Source organism: Sphaeramia orbicularis, chromosome 4 (assembly GCF_902148855.1).
Source record: "Sphaeramia orbicularis chromosome 4, fSphaOr1.1, whole genome shotgun sequence".
NCBI lineage: Eukaryota > Metazoa > Chordata > Actinopteri > Kurtiformes > Apogonidae > Sphaeramia > Sphaeramia orbicularis.
Genome location: NC_043960.1, coordinates 21318823 through 21344130, shown reverse-complemented (window position 1 = coordinate 21344130; position 25308 = coordinate 21318823). Strand labels below are relative to the sequence as shown.

At 34.5% G+C, this 25308-nt stretch overlaps 1 protein-coding gene across 2 annotated transcripts; it reads left to right on the top strand.

The window, feature by feature from the left end:
* The first annotated feature begins 5103 nt into the window (after nt 1–5103).
* Nucleotides 5104–23597, top strand: gipc3 (GIPC PDZ domain containing family, member 3). 2 transcript variants are annotated; one of them, XM_030131420.1, is made up of 6 exons: nt 5104–5500; nt 9940–10125; nt 10517–10697; nt 16825–16934; nt 18655–18733; nt 22412–23597. In XM_030131420.1, the coding sequence occupies exons 1-6, from the start codon at nt 5207–5209 to the stop codon at nt 22561–22563; spliced, it is 1002 nt and encodes a 333-aa protein (XP_029987280.1). In that variant the 5' UTR covers nt 5104–5206; the 3' UTR covers nt 22564–23597. The 2 variants fall into 2 exon arrangements, with proteins under 2 accessions (XP_029987280.1, XP_029987279.1); XM_030131419.1 differs by having other exon boundaries at nt 18652–18733.
* Nucleotides 23598–25308: the final 1711 nt, after the last annotated feature.

Below are 25308 nucleotides of genomic sequence, written 5' to 3'. Positions count from 1 at the left end.
CTCTTTGCCAGGCAGCTCAGGCGCTATATACCACGCCACCGGGAACAGAGGAGACAGTGTACCACCATATGACACAGCAAACGCCCTCACACAATCTGTTTTATAGAGGCTAGCCCCCGGTCTCTGACTCCTCCGCAACAAAGCAGACAGACAGAGAGGAGGAAATCACGTCTAAATGAAGTCATTCATTCAGGGAGGTGGGCATACAGTGTAGGCAATGCTGCTTTTTTATATTGATTCATCAGTGCTGAATGGGATTAATAACTGGGCAAAGCGTGGACTTTGTCAGGACCCCATGCCCACAAAAGCACAAGCTTTGTTGATGTAATTCTGTGTAATGTGTGGTAGTCGGCTTTAGAAGTTATGATACATCTGAAGGTTGGAAATATAAGCCAACAAGATCATCTAAAATGAGAGGAAGATTATTATTGGCTTTCCGTTGTAAGAATATCATTATTTAACATTTCTTACAGATGATGTAAAAGCAGTCTATCAGTTCATCAAAACAGTATCACAACTGTCACTTGTGAAGAACTTATATATCACACACATCAGTGATATCAACACTGTGAACAATAGTACACAGTACAAAAAAAAAAAACTAAAAAAAAAACAAACGGTAATATTCCGGTATCAGGGGTGCTGAAAAAATGCTGTTATATAACAGAAAATAACCATCTCATAAAAATACGGTAATTTTCCATGATTAAAATATATTTTTTTGCCCTAACTTTACATGAGATTTTGCATATTTTTTTTTACTTTTTAATGTTTAATAAAGAATATTTACATGTATTAAAACAATCAAATTACCTATGAATATTTATATATAAATAATTTTAAATGAGACTAAGTTGTACAATCCACTGATAAAAACTGTATTTTGACAGTTTATCAGTGCTTATACATGTAATACATTCACAAAAATACATTTATTCCGCATTTTTTTGGTGAAACCTCCCGTAATTACACAAGATATTTGTCAATTAACAAACAAGTCTTGTTAAACTTACAGAACAAATATTTCTTTTATGGTTGTCAGTAATTTTATCTTGTTTTATTTTTTTTTTTTACAGTATTAAACTTTAAATTAACAGTTTAATCTCGTAAATAGAAAATAGATATTTGTGAAATTACAATACATTTGCAAATGTATTTTAACTGTATTTTTCTGTGAAAAAAAAATCTTTTAAAAAAATGGAATTTTTATGGTTATTCACAGTTACAGTTTTTTCATGTTATTTTACATTTGACACGTAAAATCACAGTCTATTTTTGTCATTTCACTGATATTTTCCTGTATCTTAAAAATACAGGAAAAGTCTGTAAAATAAACGGTAAAAATTCTCTTAAATTACAGATTTTTTTTACCTTGTAGGGTGTCACAGCATTTGACTTTATTTTCAGTTGGTTTCTCCCTTTTCTAATTTTGAGGAGAATTTTTAGGGCCCATCCTAAATGATTGAAAAGAAAATTCAGTTATCTATTAAGCGATGGTGATTTTACTTATTTTGATAAAAAAAATTTTATGAGAAGCTCTGAAACTTTAGTGACAAACAAATAAGGAAGTAAAATTTAACACATTTGTTCTTTATGGATTTTTTTGTTTTAGTTTTATGAAACCACACATTTTGTTATTGACAGTCTGGATCGTATTGCCAAAGTGGCAGGGTTTTTATCAAGTCACTTCTTGTAAATGACTTCATGGAAAAAAAAAACCAAAACACTGTATATAAATTGACTGTATAGACTCTTTCAATAAAAAGATGACACAGATATACATGTCTTGGCTGCTTTTTTAAAATATAAAACTCTACAAGCCCAGCCTTTGACTGAACGCCTACAGTCATTGACACCAAATAATGTATATAGTGATGACATTCCTGTTAGAGTTTTTCATGGGTGTGACCTTCACAAGTAGAAAGAAAAGGGGAAGGTGTCTTCTGTGTTGACAGTCTGATGACAGCTGAGTTTGAATAAAATATTTGTACTCTTTTGCATTTTTACACATTTGGACAGTGTTTGTCTAATATTGCCTTGCTTACTTTAAAAGTGCATACAGTAGGTTATCACGTGTGCTTGTACAAGAGGAGAAAAAAAAATAAGAGGCTCTTTGTAGCGATGACTACTTATTATCTGTTTTGCCGTGAAGATCCTTATTATCAGTTGCTGGAGTATACACTCTGACCTTGGGAAGGTGGCAGCACCTTGGCCTGGAAAACAAGGCTATGACGCACAGACAGCTGCAGCCACGCACTCTGCAGCACAGGTGTGCAAAAATGATTATGTAGCAGGATAAAAGAGGACATCACAGACTCTATACCTACTGCAGAATGATGGGATTCAGATGTTCGATTGAATATCATCCATATAATATTTATCTTATCTCCATTTAAGTCCAATCTCATAATTTTGACTCTCACATTTCCCAAATATCACACCAAAATAAAGGCAATAAAGCACAGAGACTCCGGGGAAGAAGACAGTTCTAAATAATCCCAAAGGCATCAATTATGACATGTGAGGTATTTAGGACTGTTTAAAACTGACAAAAGTCTTTTTCCTGTTTTTTTATTTTTCTCACTAAATTTTTTTAATGTTTTTTTCCCCTCTAAATTTTTTTCCTGTTTTTTTTTTCCCCCACTACATTTTTTTCCTGGTATTTTTTTTACCCCACAAATTTTTTTTCCTGGCATTTTTTTTCCACACTAAATTTTTTTCCTGGTACTTTTTCCCTACTAATTTTTTTTCCTGGTATTTTTTTTACCCCACTAATTTTTTTCCTGGTATTTTTTTCCCAATAAATTTTTTTCCTGTTTTTTTTCCCCACCAAATTTTTTTCCTTGTATTTTTTTTACCCCACAATTTTTTTTACTGGTATTTTTTTCCCCACTAAATTTTTTTCCTGTTTTTTTTTTCCCCACTACATTTTTTTCCTGGTATTTTTTTTACCCCACAAATTTTTTTTCCTGGCATTTTTTTTCCACACTAAATTTTTTTCCTGGTACTTTTTCCCTACTAATTTTTTTTCCTGGTATTTTTTTTACCCCACTAATTTTTTTCCTGGTATTTTTTTTCCCAATAAATTTTTTTCCTGGTGTTTTTTCCCCATTAAATTTTTTTCCTGTTTTTTTCCCCACCAAATTTTTTTTCCTTGTATTTTTTTTTACCCCACAAATTTTTTTTACTGGCATTTTTTTCCCCCACTAAATTTTTTTCCCAGTATTTTTTTCCCTACCAATTTTTTTCCTGGTATTTTTTTTACCCCACTAAATTTTTTTCCTGGTATTTTTTTCCCCACTGATTTTTTTCCTGGTACTTTTTTTACCCCACTAATTTTTTTTCCTGGTATTTTTTCCCCATTAAATTTTCTTTCCTGTTTTTTCCCCACTAATTTTTTTTCCTGTTTTTTTTTCCCTACTATTTTTTTTTCCCAGTTTTTTTCCCCACTAATTTTTTCTCCTGTTTTTTTCCCTACTAATTTTTTTTACTGGTATTTTTTTTTACCCCACTAAATTTTTTTCCTTGTATTTTTTTGCCCCACTAAATTTTTATCCTGGTATTTTTTTTCCCCACTAATTTTTTTTTTTTTTTCTGTGTTTTTTGGGATGGGATTCAGATGTTTGATTTAATGTCATCCATATAATATTTATCTTATCTCCAGTTAAGATCAATATCATAGTTTTGACTGTTACGTCTTTCAAATGCCACACCAAAATCGAAACTTAAGGGAGTTTCACATCTACTTTGTATGGTTTGCTTTGAGTACCATCCCATGACAAATCAGAAAAAAGCTTTAGGCTTTTGTATGAGTGAATAGCGGATGTCGAGCTGGGAAAATATTTTTGTCTGAGGGGATGCTGATGAGAAATTCCCAGCTGGTATTTTAAAATGTGATTAGTTTGGAATTTCCACATACAAATAGATGTCTCTTCGTGCCTCATCATGAAAACTTTCCTGATCATCTCATGACTTGTGGATCACGCAGGACAGACACAGTTCCTATGGGCAACAGGGAATTATGCTAGGACAAAACAGGAATATGTTGAATATTAGTGTTTATACTCTTGTAAATGTAACTATATCATTGCAGAGACAACTGTCTGGTGAAGTACATGCTCAATTATTTTGTGTGCCAAATTATTTCTTTCCTATATATGTCTTTTTTCCTACAATTATGATGCTGCATGCAAATGAACAATAAGTCGACATCATATCAGTTTAGTGTTTTGCTCTAACGTTGACAAGAAGGTCATTAACTCACATATAAACACACGTATGCATATTATATTTTGTAGCACATAGATTTTACACACAATTTAGGCATCACTTTATTTGTCGATGATTTAGTCTCATTAAAACAGTGAATAGTCTCGACTCATTCTTCTGTCTTCTGAAAAAGAAGCACAAATTTTAGTCGTTCAGAAATAATACTTTTTACTTTTATACCTCAATTATTCATTCATTTACTGTTATATAAGTAGGAAATTTATGTCCTAGAAAACTTGCATAGAAGGTACCAACTTACCCACGTGAATAAATCATCTCTTTATCTGCCTGAACCGGCATCTTGTGTATCTGTAAGCTGTCTGCGGGGTTGGAAAGGTCAGTGCATCACCAAGGATTCACCCCAGCAACAACCTATTTCATTTAATGAAGCAGAAAAGGGGGAGGGGGGCACCTCACCTCATACCCTAAGATATCATCTTACCTGTAACAGTGGGGCATTGTCTGTGGCCATCTCAGAGTGGCCCACTTTGGGTGTCGTTTTGGAGATAAGCTAGGGAATTTTCACACTTTGAAGGGATGCTCTCACATGCAGGAGCAGGCCCCACGTCTCGCTGCTAGACTGATATCGGGGATTAGTGTCCTAGCTGTGTCATGATTATGAAGAAACATTTACCTGATGTGTTTTGTTTTTGTTCTCTATGCGTGCTTTGCCAAAGGCTCAGGTGTAACACATACAATCCTCAACTCAAACGGTGTTGGGTTTCTACCTGGCAGGGTCTGGATGGCCTCTTCCAGCTACTGTTACCAGGCTACTCTCATCACTAATTCATCTGGGCTCTTCACCCTAAAGCTCTGGGTGGCTGGTTGGTTGGGTAACTGGCTGGCTAAGCAGGGGGAAGGACAGTATTTTTGTCTTTTTGATAGAACAACGCACCACCAGGGCTCCCAGAGGAGGACCGCACCTGGGTTGTGGCCGATGCAGAACGGGGAGTCTATGAGCCCTCAGGACTCCAAGGCAGCGGGGGCCGAGGCCATGGAGGAACAGAAGGCCCAGAACCAGAGCCAGTCACAGGCTTGTGTGGAGCCCTCGGCGCCTCCACTTCCTCCTCCTTCACCACCACCCCCAGGACCACCAGATTATCCCAGACCTAGACTCATCTTCCACACCCAGCTGGCTCATGGGAGTCCTACGGGCCGCATCCATGGCTTCACAAACGTCAAGGAACTGTACGCTAAGATAGCTGAAGTGTTCAACATCTCACCATCAGAGGTACAGAACAAACTATTGATGTATATATTAATATACTGTGTCCTTTTCAGTTATATTAAAAAATATTAAAGATAAAAAGAAAACATTCATTTGTAGTCCTTTAGTGCATTTGTGGTCTGGCAGCTAAGTTGCAAATAGGTGTTAAGTTTCCATTCTAGGCTTGTTTCCATGATGCACTGTTGAAGATCATTTGGCCTCGCTACCGTCTGCCAGACTTTGTACTCGTCTGCGCCGTAAGCAGGATCAATAATGGAAACAAACAACCAGATAATCTTTTGCAATCAGTCAGCGTCATGCAGATAATATAACAAGTTATAGTACTGTAAAGTAATACTTTTAAGAGTAAACGGTAAAAGTTAGTCATGAAACAGGAATAGATAATATACGCTTTCCTGAATGATTACAAAACAAATCTTCACCACTTACCTGTTCCTCAAAATTCACCACACATAGAAATTGTTATCAGCGTTTCTGGTTTTAGTTTACAACACCATATGTTGTAATTAATTCATTATAACGTCTATATTTAAACTCCACCTTCAGCTTCAAGTCTGGTATAATTTTGTGCTCTCCAGGCCCAGTATGAAAAATCCTAAGTGACATCACTGTGGTTATTTCTCATATTTCAAAAAACTTCTCCAGAGCTACAAGGACAAGCTGTAAACCGCTGAAAACCACTTCCCATGGCTATATAACTCACACTTAACATCCACCCAAATCACTGTTTCTATACAATATCTCCTATATAGGCTGTCTATATGCTGTATGACAACACAGGCTCATTAGTGGCTGCATATTTTGTTATTTATTAAATATTTATCTGACACAACAGTACAGCAGTGCGACAGTAACAGATGAACCAACCATACTGTAACCGAAGACAGACAAGTGGAATCTACTTTACAAGTAAGCAACACATTCCAATCTTGGGCCTGTGTGTTCTGTTCCTGCAAGGAACACTAAATGTTACTGGAATTTGACAGTATAGAACATACAGTAACACATTTACTCAGGATTTGGAGATTAGCTATTTGTGATGTGAAAGTGCGAAGAAAGAATGGTGATAATGAGATATGTTCATCAGTATATTATGGCAACACGCCCAGTTAATGACTCCGAAACAATAAATATTTGACATTGGCCTTATCCACTTATCACTTGTGCTCTGAAGGACAACAGGGAGGTTTTCTTTCTTTATCTCTGTATTAATACCTGCTGAACATCAATGACTGGAAATGGAGCGATATGGACTAAATTATTGCATAATAGCATATACTGACTGTATTATCAAGCAGTATTGTATCTTCGGGACTGGGATTGGTAGAATATTTGCAAATGCACATCTGGATCACAGTGCTACATATTTATTTGAGAATCATATCTAATGCATGTTAGCACAGGACATCACAGCAGATATTCTCACAGGAAAAGGACAGATATATAGTTATCAAGCATGTCACATTTAAAGTGGTGTCTGCAGGGGTGCCACCAGGGATTCTGGGATTCTGGGCCCAGTGAAAAAATGTTACTTTGGGCCCCATCACTTCAATCCCGCAAACCATGCAAACCCTAAAAATATAACATTGTCCAAGCATGGATCAATTTTTAACATACAATAGATTTTATGATTTTGTGCAAGATTGAAAAGAAAGTTGCAAGACATTTTATTTTTTTTTTACATTTAATAATAAAAAAAGGATAACAGTATTAGATGTTTTACACTGATATACAAATACAGTATATAGTTGCGGAAAAAATTATTAGACCACCCCTTGTTTTCTTTAATTTCTTGCTCATTTTAATGCCTGGTACAACTAAATGTAATAATAACAACAAAAATGCTCATAAGAGTTTAATTTATGAGCTGATATTTAGCCATTTTCCATGTTTTCTTGATAATAACCAAAATCACTTCAGTTCTTACTTCAATAGCTATGGCATTGTACTGACAAAAACAGTGCTTTTAGGCATTCCATGTTTTCTTTTCTGTCTGTTTTAGTCCCATGATACACACAGGAGTTAGTACTTGATTGCGTAACCATTGTTTCTGATGACTTTTGATGGTCTAATAATTTTTTCCTGTGACTGCATATTCTTATAATCATTATTATGCAGAAAATCACCTATCACTTTTCTTTCGTTTGTCCTTAGGTTGATCTTATTGAAATGGGATTGGATTCTTGCACAGGCCAGAATAATCAGCATGTAATACCTATGAGAATAGAGTCATGTATGTAATTAAAGCCATTAGAAAATGTGTCAAACATATTGAGTTCACTGTGTGTTTGAAGGAATCCTAAACTGGAATGCAGCAGAGTTTGGCTTTAGAATTTCGTTTAGAATAACTAATAAAACCATATCCTGAAACAAAACTAATACAAAGAACAAATACGTTTGTTAGTGCCTTAAGACTTAAGCGTTCTTTTATGGTGATTGTGGAAAAAAAAGACTAATGTACTATTTTCAAGGGAATTGTCAGCCCCACCCCCCACCCCCTCGGTGTCTGTCACATGTAAATATTGTCACTTTTTACTCTCAATAAAAAAGACAAAAATATAGTGGCTGGGCATCCTACATAACTCAAGTTGTATAAAGGGGAGCGCGATTGGCACATTTCAATTTACATGACAGATATCAATTGTATCAGTTGGTTTTTGATAATGACAATAATAACCACAGCAACAGCAGAGCTACAATATACAGTTTAATACCAGCAAAGACCTTGAACCGCAGTAAGAACTGCTACAGGAGAGATAACAGCTGACCGAGATTATCTTGAGTTTCCGTTGTAGATTATATAGTTCCACTTGAACTTTAGCTTCAAGTTATTTAAGACTGGCAAGACATTTAAGAAAAAGAACACAAAGGCATAGTTAGCTTTCTATATGGCCGTTATTTGTTATGAAGTAACGGTATTATCCACTATAATCTGAAAGCCTGAAAGATGTAATGACCTAGAACAAACAAAAAGACCTTGGGTATTTCTATAGTATAGATTATTTGTCTGTCTTTGTGATTTTTATCTGTGAAAAGTACTTTATAAATAAACTTACTTACTTACTTACTATTCTGAAACAACAGTTGCTGAAATATTGAATTATTTTCTACCTAGCCAGTTGTAAACAGTAAGAAGTTGCTATTATTTAGATTTTGGTGTATTGTATATGACCGTGGTTTGCATTTTACAGAAGTTTTTTTTAGCTTTTATACTACGCCTCAGTGGTAAATATTGTACTTAACACTCCTCTACATTAGTCTGGAAATTTTTCATATTACAATTTCTTACACACTTCCTGTCTATATCTCTAAACATGTTGATTCTGAATGTTTGTAATAAACAGAACGATTAAATGTCCCTCCATAGGTTAAAACACATCTTGAACTTACTAAATTCTTTAAGAACTCTGTTGGATTTACTAGAAAATTATTGCAGCCATTGCCACAAAACTGAAAACAGGTCAATTTTTTTTACCTCAGAAAAAGTGGATTTTTAGAGCTAGGGGACAGTACTACAAACACATGATGACATTACAGCATATAATTCATTACTGTATAATCCAGCTGCATGTATAGTAGTTAAAATGAGCTCAGCCTTGAACATCTGCAACAATTAAATGCAACACACATGTGAAAACAATCCAAAAACATGTATTGCAAAACACTGATGGGGAACATTGTACTGCAAAATGACTACTTTTACTTTTCTTTCTTTACATATTTCACTACTAGAATTTATATATATATATATATATATATATATATATATATATATATATATATATATATATATATATATATATTTTTTTTTTTTTTTTTTTTTTTTTTTAGGACTTTTCACAATGTTGTAGAAGCATTCTCACTTTAAGACAAGGGTCTGAAGACTTACCAGTGTTCATAGCACATAACAAAATGGCCACAGGAGTAAAACCCATTTTGTTTGGCTCTACTGCCCTCTGCTGTTGGATCTATATAAAACACTGTGAGGTGTAAATGCTTCACATGTGCTACTAATACAGTTGGAGAATTAGTATTGACTAAAAAAAAATCTTATCAGTGTGTTAATGAGCAATCAGCTGTATCCATTTGCATACACTAGCAACATAATGATATATATATATATATATATATATATATATAGAAATATTTTGTACAAGAAGAATTAAACTCCCTTTCTATATGGAATCTGTGTAGTTGACTATGCTCGGATGATTTAATTTCAGCAATAAATAACACTGTCTATGAAGCTGAAATATAGCTTTAACATGCACCACAGAGGTAATGACTCAACCTAATGGCAATTTTAAGCCAGAGTTCTTGGTCTTGTTGCATTAGATTGCATTATGTGGAGGGTTTTAATAGCACTTTACTTTTACATGGGTGTTCATGCTATTGCAACCAGTTAGTAATATATCTAATTGCTACTTTTTTTATTCCTTCAGATCTTGTTTTGCACTCTCAACTCCCACAAAGTGGACATGCAGAAGCTACTCGGAGGTCAGATCGGACTAGAAGACTTCATCTTTGCTCATGTCAGAGGGGAAACTAAGGAAGTGGAGGTTACTAAGACAGAAGACGCGTTGGGCCTCACTATCACAGACAATGGAGCTGGATATGCTTTCATTAAGGTAAATGACAGATTGATCAAACTAGAGCTGCAACCGATTAATCGACTCAAAGTGATCCCCCAAAAAATCATTCAATCACAATTCTCCTGAATCAAAGCTTTGTTTCCTTCATTTCTCTGCTGTTACACTTTGGTTCCACTGTTGTGTTTCACACGGATGCTTATTGTGACGCACAAAGAAGCTTCAGTTCAGGAAAACTACAATAGAACATCTCCCTTCAATCAATTCGAGTCGATTAATCGAATTGGGAATTTTTGCATTGGCTTAATCAGTTAATCGGTTAATCAGTTGCAGCTGTAGATCAAACAGGCTAAAGAATTGTGAACTGGACTGAAGCAAAAGTTATAAGAAATACTCTTTAGATGTTCTTAAATATGTGTTTTTCTTCCAGAGGATAAAGGAAGGCAGCACCATTGATCGGTTGAAGTCAGTATGTGTTGGTGACCACATTGAGGCAATTAATGATCAGAGCATTGTGGGGTGTCGGCACTACGAGGTGGCCAAGATGCTGAAAGAGCAGCCGAGGGGTATACCCTTTACCCTCCGTCTGGTCGAACCCAAGAAGGCTTTTGGTGAGTGTCTCTCACTGTCAACGTACAAATCTGACTTTTACATTTGTTTTTGTGTTTATTTATTTCAAATATAACATTAAAACCAAACCACAAAAAGATTTCTATAAAAAGAAAGGAAAATGATGATGATGAAGTTTAATTTATCATCTCCTGCCCCCTTACCCTAAATTCCTATGTCAGAGCCCATAAGTAACTCAAAATCCTACACATATCAGAATAAATTCTGACTTAGTACAGCACTGAGTTTAGTCACACAAAATATAGCATTAAAGTGCCTTCACTAATTATTCTGGTTGATTGTGGCCTTTTTTATGTTGCTAAACGACCTTTTGACCTTCATAACAGCCATTGGTCAACCAAAGCATCGAGTGATATAAATTTTTAACCGCTAATCCTATCAACACAGGTAAATAATTAAGTTAAAATGCAGTTTCTCAGCTTTTCAGTGGGATCAGTTGTGTCTTATTTAGATATATAGAGGTTCTGTAGCGAATATGGAAACACATCATTTTCTGCTACATTGACTCGCCATTAAAACCTGTGTAGTTTGACTAATAGTGGCTTGTTTTTCCATTCAGTTAATGAGATATTTTGCTGAAAAAGTCACCTTTTCTTCAGTTTTCTCTTTTTTTTTTCATAGTAACCTTTGGCTTTACTTCATTGAACATCTACATGATCAGTGAATTAAATATAGGAAAATACCTGATTTTCATTGAAAACTCATTTGGAAGTTACTAGAAGAATAGTTTTAGGTCTTTACATGTTAATTATACAAAACAAATTCTTCAAAACTCCTACATCCCAGTACACATTATTATAATACTTTTCTAATAACCTATGCCTCTGAATGCTGGTCACACATCCTAGGTCTATATGTGTTCCTGAGAAGATGGGTAGGTCTGAAACCTGCGGAGAGTTTGAGTTTGTGAAATAGAAAGTGAAACCACAGGATTTCTGAGGAAGGAGGAAATTATAGATGATTCAAAGTTCTCAAGACACAGAGAAGAAACTATGTAATCAGTACTTTGGCTATGATTCACAATACTGACATTTAATAACATTAGCGCCGAGAGCTGCCCCCGGGGGTGTATTTTTCCTGACAAAAACTGATGACTACTTATCAGAAGCCTTGCTCTGGTGTCCACAGGACCCAGTGGGTGACTGATTTCCCACAGCGTCTCCATAGGCCTGTTACATCAGCCAAACAGGAAGGGGAGACAGGGACATTTTAGAGATTACTGGCTACCTGCCATAGTGTCTGGCAAAGTCATTAAACTTGGCAGCTACAATTAATTGACTACAATGTGGAAACAAAGCATGTTTTATTGTTAAAATAAATGCAATTGTTATTTACAGACAGATGAATGTCTTTCCCCTTGATAATTACTTGAAAAAGGAGATTCTGAAATAAACTCTCTACATTTTATTTACATTTTACCAGGTCTAGAATAAACATGTTTTAATAGGAATGCAGAAGACAAATGAGGATACAATAGGTGTCTTTTCCACATGCTGTAAGTAGAGTACAGAGTGAAACAATGTAAATCTTAAACACACACACACACACATATATATACAGAACACAGTGATCTGTACTAACTCATGTACTCAATGCCACATAAAGCTAAATATTTAAATCAAATATAGTTACTATATTTCTTTGTTGCTACAGAGCTTGGCAACCACTTTTATTTATATGCCGACTGTTTATTTTAAAGGAAAGAAAGTGAATGAAGGTACAGACTGTTACAGCAAGTGGTTTTCATGAGTGACCAGCACTGCACTGTTTTGCTTTTTGGTGATAAAAATCTTACAGAGGATGCATTTTATAGACTGTGACCTTCTGTTTCAGGGACATTCTCTAAAAAACAATGACAGTCCTTCTTCTTAATTTCACATGAAGTCATTTGCCTGTCAGAATTACAAGAGATGTATTCATTGCATAAGGTTAGGAAGGGGAAGTGGCCTCTACTGAGGGAATAAAGCACACCCTGCTGTCCAGAACTGTGCTTATCAGACAGGAAATGCACTGCTAACAGACAGACTTCCTACACTTTTCTGCATCTCTTAATGCTCCATGTTCTGCTGTTAATGTGTAGCTGAATATGTCCATCACTCTGTCTTTACAGTTTCACATGCATTCATTTCTCTACTACTGTAATGTCTAAAAGCTATAGGCATACATTAAATTAACCTTGGCTGTGATTATCTTGCATAGCCTTAGCATTATTCTCAGCATTATTAAGTTTTATAGTCTTGTAAAGTAGCCTTTAAAAACCTCCTGCAGGAAATGGGTGAATTCCCTTTTGGAATTAGTGATTAGAGTTTAGTATATCCCTAAGAAGACTAAAAACAGATGCAATTCCACACATTAGGAACTAAAATAATGTTATAAAACAGCAGAGATAACACAGTAGTAATGGATTACCTACAGTACAGTGCAAAATTCTTAGTCCACCTCTAGGTTTGTTGGTTTAGTAAAGTTATAATCATCACAAATATGCATTATGGAGTTAATAAATATACATTCAGTTTGGATGTATATGAATTATGTATGTGTGTATGTATGTATGTATGTATGTATGTGTGTGTGTGTGTGTGTATGTTTGTATGTATGTATGTATGTATGTATGTATTTATTTGCAGCCTTATAAATACAATCTGGACTGACTGTACATATCCTGACCAAGGAAAATAAAATTCTCACTTTGTGCAGTAATCTACACCTGGCTTTTCTGCCTCTGTCCATAATAATATAAATTATATAGACTAAATGTTGTCTAAAATTAATGTTTATTTGCAACATGGTATAGCAAACTATTACATGATCAAAAACAAATTAATTTTAGCAGAAAAAATGTCTCCGTTTTGAATGTCTGGGGTCGCCAGAAATTTGTGATGTTAAAATGGGGTCACGAGCCAAAAAAGGTTGGGAACCACTGCTATAGGCATACATTTAACCCTTTCATGCATAGTGGTCACTACAGTGGACAGCTGTTCAAAGGTATTCTCTTGTATATTTATAGATTTTGTTGTTTTAGTTCCATATCAGCTAACACAGAGGACACTTTTGCATCACTGTAATTCATGCCATTACTGTAAGTTTGCTGTTCTAGATAAACCTGATCTGCAGTTACACATTTGACATTAAAAAAAAAAATTTAAAAAATTGCTAATTGTTATTAGAATTAGAATAATTAACATTTTTTTTTTTTTTTTTTTTTTAACAAAAAGACTGTTAAAATGTGAGAAAACATCAGAATAGCAGCATTAAACATGTTTTTATTTCATAATTTTCACACAGTATATCAGTAAATACATGTTTCTTTGCTTCTAAAATTGAACGAATGGTGTCCAGCTGAGTGGCCGTTTTTGTCACTCCATGAAAATTAGGTTCATCATTTTTTATTTTTTTTTCATGCGTAAAAAGGAATAAAAAGACTCAGGAAAAAAAATCTTTAATAATGTTCTCATAATTCATGCATGAAAGGGTTAATCAACATAAGCAGCCTTAGAATTGTTCTTTGCATTATTCAGTTTTATGGTCTTGTAAAGTAGCCTTAAAAAACCTCCTGCAGGAAATGGGTGAATTCCCTTTTGGAATTAATTATTAGAGTTTAGTACATAACTAAAAAGATTAAAAACAGATGCAATTCCACACATTAGGAACTAAAATAACCTTATAAAGCAGCAGAGATAATGCGATAGCAATAGATTACCTACAGTGCAGTGCAAAAGTCTCAGTCCACCTTTAGGTTTGTTGGTTTAGTAAAGTTATAATGATCACAAATATGCATTTCTCAGTTTCTGCATTAATATATATATATATATATATATATATATATATATATATATATATATATATATATATATATATATATATATATATATACACATTCAGTTTGGATGTGTATGTATGTATGTATGTATGTATGTATGTATGTATGTATGTATGTATGTATGTATGTATTTGCAGCCTTATAAATACAAGCTGGACTGACTGTACATATCCTGATCAAGGAAAATAAAATTCTCACTTTGTGCAGTAACCTACACCTGGCTTTTCTGCCTCTGTCCATAATAATATAAATCATAGAGACTAAATGTCGTCTAAAATTAATGTGTATTGACAATATAGTATAGCAAACTATTACATGATCAAAAACAAATAAATTTTAGCAAAAATTAAAATGTCTCTGTTTTGAATGTCTGTGGTCTCCAGAAATTTGTGATGTTAAAATGGGGTCACAAGCCAAAAAAGGTTGGGAACCACTGCTATAGGCGTACGTTTAATCAACATGAGTAGCCTTAGAATTATTCTTTGCATTATTCAGTTTTATGGTCTTGTAAAGTAGCCTTAAAAAACCTCCTGCAGGAAATGGGTGAATTCCCTTTTGGAATTAGTTATTAGAGTTTAGGACATAACTAAAAAGATTAAAAACAGATGCAATTTCACACATTAGGAACTAAAATAACCTTATAAAGCAGCAGCGACAACACGGTAGCAATGGATTACCGACATTGCAGTGCAAAAGTCTTAGTCCATCTTTAGGTTTGTTGGTTTAGTAAAGTTATAATGATCACAAATATGTATTTTTGAGTTTCTGCATATATATATATATATATATATATATATATATATATATATATATATATATATATATATATATATATATATATATATATATATATATTCAATTTGGATGTGTATGAATTATGTACAGCATTAAAAACAACAGTTTCAGGGAAAGAAGCATTTCTCTAAACCAGGGGTGTCAAACTCATTTCAGTTCAGGGGCCACATTCAGCTAAATTTGATCTGAAGTGGGCCGGACCAATAAAATAATAACATAATAATATATAAATAATGTCAACTCCAAAATTTTCTCATGTTTTAGAGTGAAAAAAGTCAAATTAAGCAATGAAAATGTCTACATCTACAAACTATCCTTTCAAACAATGTGAATAACATGAACAAACAGAAAAAATAAGTGTAATTTTAACAATGTTATGCTTCAGTCCATCATTTTCACATGTTCATTGTAACTTACAGATCACTACAAATACACAAAACATTTAATATCAGGCAGAATATTGTTAAAATTGTACTTACTTTTCTTAAAACATTTCAGGTTGTTCATATTTGTTCAGGTTATTCACATTTTTTTGGTGAAATTATATTTTGTTTCAGTGTAAATATATGAAAATATTTACATTTACAAAGAGAGAAATTTGGATTTGTGAATATTTATAGATTATTATCGTAGTATTTTACTGGTTTGACCCACTTGAGATTGAATTGGTCTGACTGTGGAACCTGAACTAAAATGATTGTTAATATCTTAGTGTAATTTTGGCATTTCACAGATTCATCCCAAGGGCCGGACTGGACCCTTTGGCGGGCCGGATTTGGCCTCTGGGCCGCATGTTTGACACCTGTGCTCTGAACCAAAGTGGTAGTACTTAGTGTGGCCTTCATTTGGACTTAACATGTCTTTAACCCTCTTGTTCAGACAATATGAGATTTACTGCATTAGTTTCTGATGTTTTATACTAGATTTCACTCAACATATGTCAGATGTTTGTGCTTCATGGGGACAGAGATCACAATAAATAGTGACTTTAACCTTTAGAGTCCATTTAGCTCAGTTTTTTGTGTATCTTTCAAGGCTGTACACACATTTACTGTATTTTCTTGTTGTATCTGAAGGGAAGAGAATGAGAAATAAATTTGCATGCTTGATTCAACCCTGCAAAAACAATAAAGCTAAAGGTGGCCTAAGAGTTTTGCATAGTACTGTATAAATTCCTAAAAGTACATGCATTTCCTATTTAAAGGCAAAAATGACTCATTGTTTAATCATATTACTGGTATATCAAGCATAATTGAATAAAATAATACATCTAGGGAGTTGCAGTGATAATGCTCTCAGGCAAAGTAAGATAAAAAACTTCTCAATTAGAGGTGAATATGTGCATACTAACACCAGAAGAGAAGCACATTTGAATATGCTCTGCAAAAAATACAGTGTAAATGCATCTGACTGTTTCTTCTGTGTGTGTGTGTGTGTGTGTGTGTGTGTGTGTGTGTGTGTGTGTGTGTGTGTGTGTGTGTGTGTGTGGATAGACATGATTGGAATGAGGACCAAAGCACCAAAATCTAATGACTGCAAGATGGTGAACGGGAAGGAGACGCTCCGTCTTCGCTCCAAGGGGTCTGCGACAGTTCAGGAAGTGGTGAGTTTCACACGCTCTTTGGGAAAATGACATTACACATTTCAACCTAATACTTGAACAAACACAGATAGTTGTTTTATTAACCATTCATCTGCAGCTTATCATGAAGTAATGTGTCACAATCTGATGTCACAGCTGGTTGTAGTGTTTAATTTTGTCTCTCCATCCTTTGCCATGATGTTACTGGATGTGCTGAGTCATTAAATACATATTTCCCAGTGTATGACCGCTTGACCTCTGGCATGAACAAGAACTAACAACCATACATATGCTCGGAATTCATCTTAACCCATAAAGACCCAGTGCTACTTGTGTGGCAGTTCCCAAACTATCTTTTCTCCATATTTAACCTTTCTCAAGTGATTTATTACCATTTATAGTAATATTATCCTGTTTTACTTTCAGTTTTTTCAGTGTAAATCATGTATTTTCCTGTATTTAATTCACTAATCATGTAGGTGTTCATAAAAGCTTAGAGCAAATTAAAAGTTATATCAAAACAGAGAAAACTGAAAAAAAAAGTTACTTTTTCAATGAAGTACATAAATCAAGTGTCTCCTGATACTATTATTTATCAAATTCCATGGGTTTTACTAGTGAATTAATGTTGTAGTAGATGATGGTGCTTCTTTATACTTTGTGAGTCACAAAATTTTATATCCTAGAATGTGACTTTCTTTCTTTTTTTGTATTGTACTTTTGGGGATGGACAATGAAAATAAATAAAAAAATTTGATAAAAAAAAAAAAAAAAAGATGATGGTGTTTCCACATTCACTACAGAGCCTCTGAACATCCAAACAACATCTGATGACCATGAAAAGATGACAAACTGCATTTTACACCAATTATTTACATGCATTGATAGGATCAGTGGATCAACAGGTATTTAACATTTTAGATCAGTAGATGGTTTTGGTCGCCAGTGGCTGTTTGGGCCTTTATGGGTTAATCATCTTGACATAATCTGCTTTTCCTTTGCCATGAGTGTCCTCCCTATTTTGTACATCTTCATGCAAGAAATTTCACATTACACAGAACTGACATCTAAATACATGCGGGCGGCCATGGCTCAGTTGGTAGAGCGGGTCGTCCAATAACCGAAGGGTTGGCGGGTTGAATCCCGCTCTGTCCATGTGCTGTTGTGTCCTTGGGCAAGACACTTCACCCCCCTTGCCTCCAGTGCTGCTACTCACACTGGTGTATGAATGTTTGGTGGTGGTCGGAGGGGCCGTAGGCGCAGACTGGCTGCCACGCTTCCGTCAGTCTGCCCCAGGGCAGCTGTGGCTACAGATGTAGTTTACCACCACCAGAGGTAATATGTAAGAGTGAATGAATAATGGATCCACTGTGTGCGCTTTGAGTATGTATTCATAGAAAAGCACTGTATAAATCTAATCCATTATTACATGCAGTATTTCATTTTGAGGTTCATAATTACTTTCAATAATGCATCAAATGAACGACATTTACCCTTTATCAACACCTACCTTCTAACACCTATCAGGAGGTCTTGTGTAGGCTCTCTTCAGGTTTTCCTTATCTGTACACTTTGATATATTTATCCAAGAGAGAAGTGATAAACAATAGTCCAAGATATTCTTGGCTCTTAACATGTTTTGGCATGAGCAGATAAGCTTCCTGAGAGTTTTTATCACCATATTTAGAGCTTGAACACCACTGATTTCAAAACAACACTTCTGCATTTATTCTGCCAGCAGAATGAGTTTGAAGAGCGAGCCACCAAGAAAGTGGATGACCTGCTGGAGAGCTACATGGGAATCAGAGATCTAGAGCTGGGTAAGACCACCCACTTAACACTTGTAGCGTGAAATATGCATACGTTTTTTTGTATAATGAAAATTATAATTCAGGGCCATAGGAATTCAGGGAATTTAAAGTTGCACAGCCTTGGGAACGCTGGTTGTGAGATATATTTAGCCAAAAATCTTCCATTTTTCACATTTTTTCATAAAGTTGTGAACTTCACAAACCCATGAACCCAATGAACCCATCTGGAATTCAAGTTGAACTGTGTTTCCAATGATATGAACCTACCCTTTCCCACGATTTCAAGACCAGTAGACTGATATACAGCAGTCACAGGAGTCTCATTTTCAGTTTTAATTTTATCTATGACTGTTCTTCAAGCTGTTGTTTGTTTGGACTCGGCCTAATATGTTGCACTGGGCCACATTTTATGGACAAGGATGGGAATATTTCTATACGATTTGCTCCCAGTGATGAAATTCTAAGAAAAATTTTAGAATTACGTTACATTTCCTACAAATATAGTATATACCCTTAAAGTTATCACTAGACAGCTAATAAAGATAAAAGCTATTAACAAATCATGTTAACCCATCATAGGATGTAGACTTTTAAGAGTCTTGGTAGAAATAGTAGTGAAACTTGCAGTGTAAAAAGGATGTTGTTAACTAAAAACAGGCAGAAAAGTAATTGTTTTCAAATGCAAAATGAACAATGAGTAGTGTTGAAGCTGCAGTGCAAGTTTACATAATCACATTTCAGCACATTGTACTTGAAGTGGTGTGAGAAGACAGGAGTTATCAGCATCTACTCCTTTCCTGTGTTTTCAGGCTGTAGAAAAAAAAAATACTCCAAAAATACTTTGTCTAATCACCGGTGTTTTCCGACAGGCAGGAGGGTTAAATATGTGGCTTATCAGATTCAGTCAGATGTAACCTGGGTGTAATTCCACTGCTCTACTCTGTGTCCCTACATAGAGTGGCTTCACTTGTCAATGATAACATGAACCAACGTCAGGTCCTGCAGCTTTAATGGTTCGTGGTATAAAACAAAAAATGTCTTAACACAATATGAGATTTTAATTAGCTGTAGCTGTCTAATTCATGATTTATTTAGTACATTTTTTTTCTTTTTCTACCTCAGTCAGTTCCTGTTATCTAAAGTCCAAGACTTATAATACCTGAAAAACTCAAACTAAGAGTAAAACTAAATGAAAACTCAACAACCAGTCACTTTTCTAAATAAAACTAAAAGAAAAACTTGATGCAAATGAAAATATTGTGTCGAAATTGGACATGTGTAGCTTTCATACATTTCTCAGTTTCAAAGTATGATCTATAAAACAGAAGGACAAAGATGTTTAAAACACAATATAGTATATTTTGACTAAATTCCCCTGTCAATTTTCCATTCTCTAGATGTATTTCAGTAGAATGTGTCCCACCTATTAATGGGGTCAATCCTGCCTCCTGACTGAGATAAAAGTTTTTCGCCTGTATTTTGTTCAGCGTTCCTCTAAGAATGTTCACTCTTAAACTATGAATCGTTGCTAGAACTTTTGAGGCAAAATCAAGGACTCTTTGATGTAATTAACAAGCAAATACACTCAAGTTACAGTGATGGGATACATGTCATGCATTTCCTCAAGATCAAATTATTTTATTAGTAAGTTTTAAGCACATCAATCATGACTGTCTGAAATTTAATCCCAGTTCAGGTCCATTTAGACTAGGGCTGCATGATATTGGAAAAAACTGACATTGTGATTTTTTTTAACCCTGCGATGTATATTGCGATGTGAAAAAGTGCTCAGGAGGATATAACAGCTGTGTGGTGAAGACGTAAATGGTCAAAAAAATTAGTTGTGTTACCTCTTGTTGTGGCAGCAGGTGCAAGGCACTACTGACACAGAACACATGTTTCAGTATCATCCTTCTTGTGGCTGAAATAATTCCAGATAACTGACGTTGCTTTTCTTTTTGGCACCAAGTCTTCATTTACAGTGATTTTCTCTTGTTCGTTGCTCATTTTTCAATGTTGTAACCAGTGACTCACTCCAAACTGATTAAAAATGATTGTGATTGGTGGATTGCTACATGCAGTGTGTGTCACATATCCTTGAAATTAGATGAGAACACTCTGAGTTCATTTGCCTCCTACATTGCAGGACCTGTGATGTGACTATTACGCACACGTACACTGTGATGACGATGCTCAAACGATATATTGTGCAGCTCTAATTTAGACTTCCTCCTAGTAAAATGAACTTCTTATAGAAACAACACATTTTGTGGATAGTAGAAAAGTTTTGTCAAAGTCACAGTAAGATATTTCACTTGTAGCATATTTAATGGTATTTGTTAGCTGTGACAAGGCTACAGCTACGACAGCATATTAGGGCCACATAAGAAAATAAAAATGCTTGTCACTACGAGAATAAAGTTGTATATAATGAGAATAAAGTTGTAGTTAAAAATAACCCTCATTATTTAACGAGAATAAAGTCGTTATATTATGAGAAAAAAGTCTTAATATAATGAGAATAAAGTCATTTAACGAGAATAAAATCATACATTTATGAGATTAAAGTCGTAACATTTTGAAAATTCGACAGTGTGTCCGATTTTACAGCGAACGCAACTAGCGAAGCAGCAACTTTCACTTCTGTTGGACTTCAAAACTCGGAGTAGAATTAGTAAAACAGATTCTTGAGAAACAACAAACCCTATCTCTCTGGTGTAACCACTGATAGTCCTGCAGCTGACCACTTCATCAGTTTCTCCTCCAGAAAAGAGGCAATTTGCTACAAATCAGTTCAGTTCTTACAAAAAACCCAAATGTGTGCAAACTCTCTTCAAAGTCCTCAGACTAATAATAATGTGTTGATATTAGTATTTGGCCGTGCATAAACCCCAAATGAAAGTATAACTTCACAAAATGTTCCAAGTTCTCCATTATTCGATGAGCAGGTACCGCTTTATTCTCATTATAGTATGACTTTACTCTCAAAATATTGCGACTTTATTCTCGTTAAATGAGTTTTTTAAAATTTCAACTTATATTTCGAGAATAAAGTCATTATATAATGAGAATAAACGACTTTATTTTTTGATTTTTTTGTTTTTAAATCTACGACTTTATTCTCATTATATAATGACTTTAATCTCAAAATACAATGACTTTATTCTCGTTAAATAATGATTTTTTAAAAAAATCTATGACTTTATTCTCATTATATGACTTTATTCTCGTTAAATAATGAGTTTTTATTTTAAATCTACAACTTTATTCTCATTATATAATGACTTTATTCTCATTAAATAACAAGTTTTTTTTTTTTTTTTAAATCTACAACTTTATTCTCATTATATAATGACTTTATTCTTGAAATATAACTTTATTCTCGTAGTGACAAGCGTTTTTATTTTCTCATGTGGCCCTGATACGCTGTTGTATACAGCAAAGAGTAAAGATAGATTAGTGTTATTATCATTATGGAAGAGCTCAATTTAAACTATAAAAGGTGATAAATCTGATTATAGGTTAACTTGATCCTAGTTTGTAGATCACATTATATGACCCTTACAGTGATGTAACAGGCAGTGTGTACAGACAGTAGTAATGTTTTGGCTGTCTCCCACAGTTTAATCATCTACCATCTCTGAAACTGACACATCTACTGTATTTCATATCCCCTCTTCTCTGCAGCGACCACCATAGTGGAAGCAGGAAAAGACAAGAAGAACCCGGACGACTTTGCAGAGGCTTTGGACTCAGTTCTGGGAGACTTTGCTTTCCCAGATGTGTTTTTGTTTGATGTATGGGGAGCTATTGGAGATGTGAAGAATGGCAGAATCTAGATATTTACCAAAAACAAAGACTAAAAGCTCTGACTGATCAAACTAGGGAGGGAAACATGTTTTGAGGTTTTTATCTTACCTTCACAGACTTCATATTAATTTTTAATCGCTTCATTTACAAACATCACTGCATTTGGGACTACAATTAACCCTGTATATTCTTTCAATTCTGAAGGAAAAAAATGCCTTGATATAGAGAGCGAGTCTTTGTTGTTTAACTGATACATCTTTAAATCACTGTGGTAAATAAACACAAAACACATAATACTTCTGTGCATTGAAATCAAGCATTTAATATCACACTTTTTGTGTAAATTAATCATTTTCTTCAGATCTTCAAAACATACAGATGAAAAAAAAAATACTTCCAATGCATAAAATGATCTGCATTTATATTAATTAAAATGCAGGTTTTGTAAAATCTTGGCCATTATGTAAAGGATGGGAATACAATCAGTCAGGAAACTCAACTAAAGCAGCAGCTAATCAGTCAGCCATCTAGGAATCATGGAAGATAGATAAGATATACAGCAGCCCCTTTTCCTCTGATGAAAAACCACTGGGATAAACAGGAGGAAAACAAAAAGACATATCTGGGTCATCCCACCATGAATGTATTAGTTCTCCTTTAACAATTCTGTGACTCCTGTACTGACAAACCAGAAGTATGCATGTATGATTTATGTTTGCCAAGATTGTCAGTTTGTTTATGTACAACTTGCAGAACAGTATCTGCATATTATCTCACACGATAATCATAAAGTCTCGGGGACAATCTCCTGCTGGATGGCACAGCTCTGGTATTTCCCACAAGATCAAAGTTGTCAAACAGGAACCCAACCCAACTTCCCACGGTTAAGATGTTAAAACAAAGCTACTGTATACTCTTGTAAAACCATTTGCTTGGAGTTTTCTGCACCACTTTTGCCAGAAAATAATGAAGGTCTTCATACGCATAAATGCACCAGTTCACAGCTTTTGCCATGTTGCATTGTTGAAAAAGAAAATAAAACTACTTCATATCTGTGTAAAAATACAAGTAACTCATCTTTATTCCTCTGTATCTCTGTTGTTACTCTCTGTATAACTTTGAATTGAGAGGAATTTTGAATAAAAGCGGGAAAAGTCAAAATAAATCTAGGATGACAACTTCATGTTTCCTGCCAGACTTCAGCTTAATTTCTTTACATGATGCAACTTCAAACAAACAAATAACGGCTGCACTGTTCTCAGTCTTCCTCACTGTGATGTTTGGTTTTTGACGCCTATAGCACCTCTTAATGAGAACTTGATATTTAAATTGTAAGTGCGGTCATGTTTGTGTGTGTTTTACAGACATTTTGCACATACAAATAATTTATGCATCATTTACAACATTCACCACAATGTTTAAATGTTTAAACATTGACTGGCGCTCTGAACAGGGAAAAATCGGACTAAATCCAAGAGGATGGCAGTTTTATGTTTCCTCAGCACAAAAACACTGATCTATGACGATTCAACCTCACTTTGAGCTTACTTTCTTTACACAATGTAAGTTGAAATGAACAGATAACGGCTATTCTGTTGTCCTGTTTGTCATTGTAATGTTTTTTGATTTTTTTTTTTGACACTTATAGCATCTCTTTATGAAGATTTGACATTTAAATTGTAAGTAAAATTGTTGAAGGAATTCCGGATAAGTATGTGTTTTACATACATTTTGGATTCACAACCACCACTGACAACATTCAGCATTTAGCAGTGGTTGGTTTAATGCTTGGCTGACACTAACAGACACACAACTCAACAACTCAATGTGCAGAATCTGTGGCAATAAGACATGTAATCAAGTAGCATAAGAAACACAATACATTTTGCTAATGATTGCAATGGAATTCAGAGAATACACTGGTCTATGAGTGAAATGCATCCAAAAAAAAAAAAAGTAGAGAAACTTTACTAAGTCTGAGTCCCTAATCGGTCAAAACACAGTAACGTCCCATCAGAGAGTGAACTTTAATTGATTGCCGTTTGAACATTTATTTCAATATAAAGTAGCTCCCTTATGGTCCAACTGAAGTAAAAATGAATTTAAAAATAAAAATGTGGGTCATTTAGCAACACTAATCTGTCAAATTGTCTCTAAAATGTTCCGTCAGAGAGATTTTGAATAACATATTTTGACCCTAATAAAGAAAAAACAAGTCCAAAACACTGGCCAACATACAGTATTGGGTCAAAATGTGAAATTCTGAGAATTAATGAGAGAATGGGTTTTAATTAAAACAAAAGTTTGTCTCTGAGCTACCAGATATACTTCAAAACACTGTCTGCACATTTCAATACATTCACTTTTCAGGATCTTTCTACTGGAAGATACATAAATCTATCATATAATGTACATAAACCAATAATAATAACAACACTTTAACATATACATTCAAATCATGCAGCTAACCAGCACTTTTCTCATTTGTTTTCCAAATTATCTTATTAAAGTATGTAAGATTTACAACATGTAATCACTGAAACAGATTATTAAAAAAAATAAAAATAAAAAATTGTACAACGGTTTCATTAAACAGATTTGGGGACAAGATTCTACCTCCTTCCCATTTCGTCATACCCACTCAGTGAAAAGCAACTTGAAATTTTATTTATACATTTATGAGAGTCATGGATGCTCTAGAGCAGACATACCAGTCTCAGAACCACTGGACTAAGGCCCAGTGATGAAACGTGAGGGAGAAGTTGATATTATGG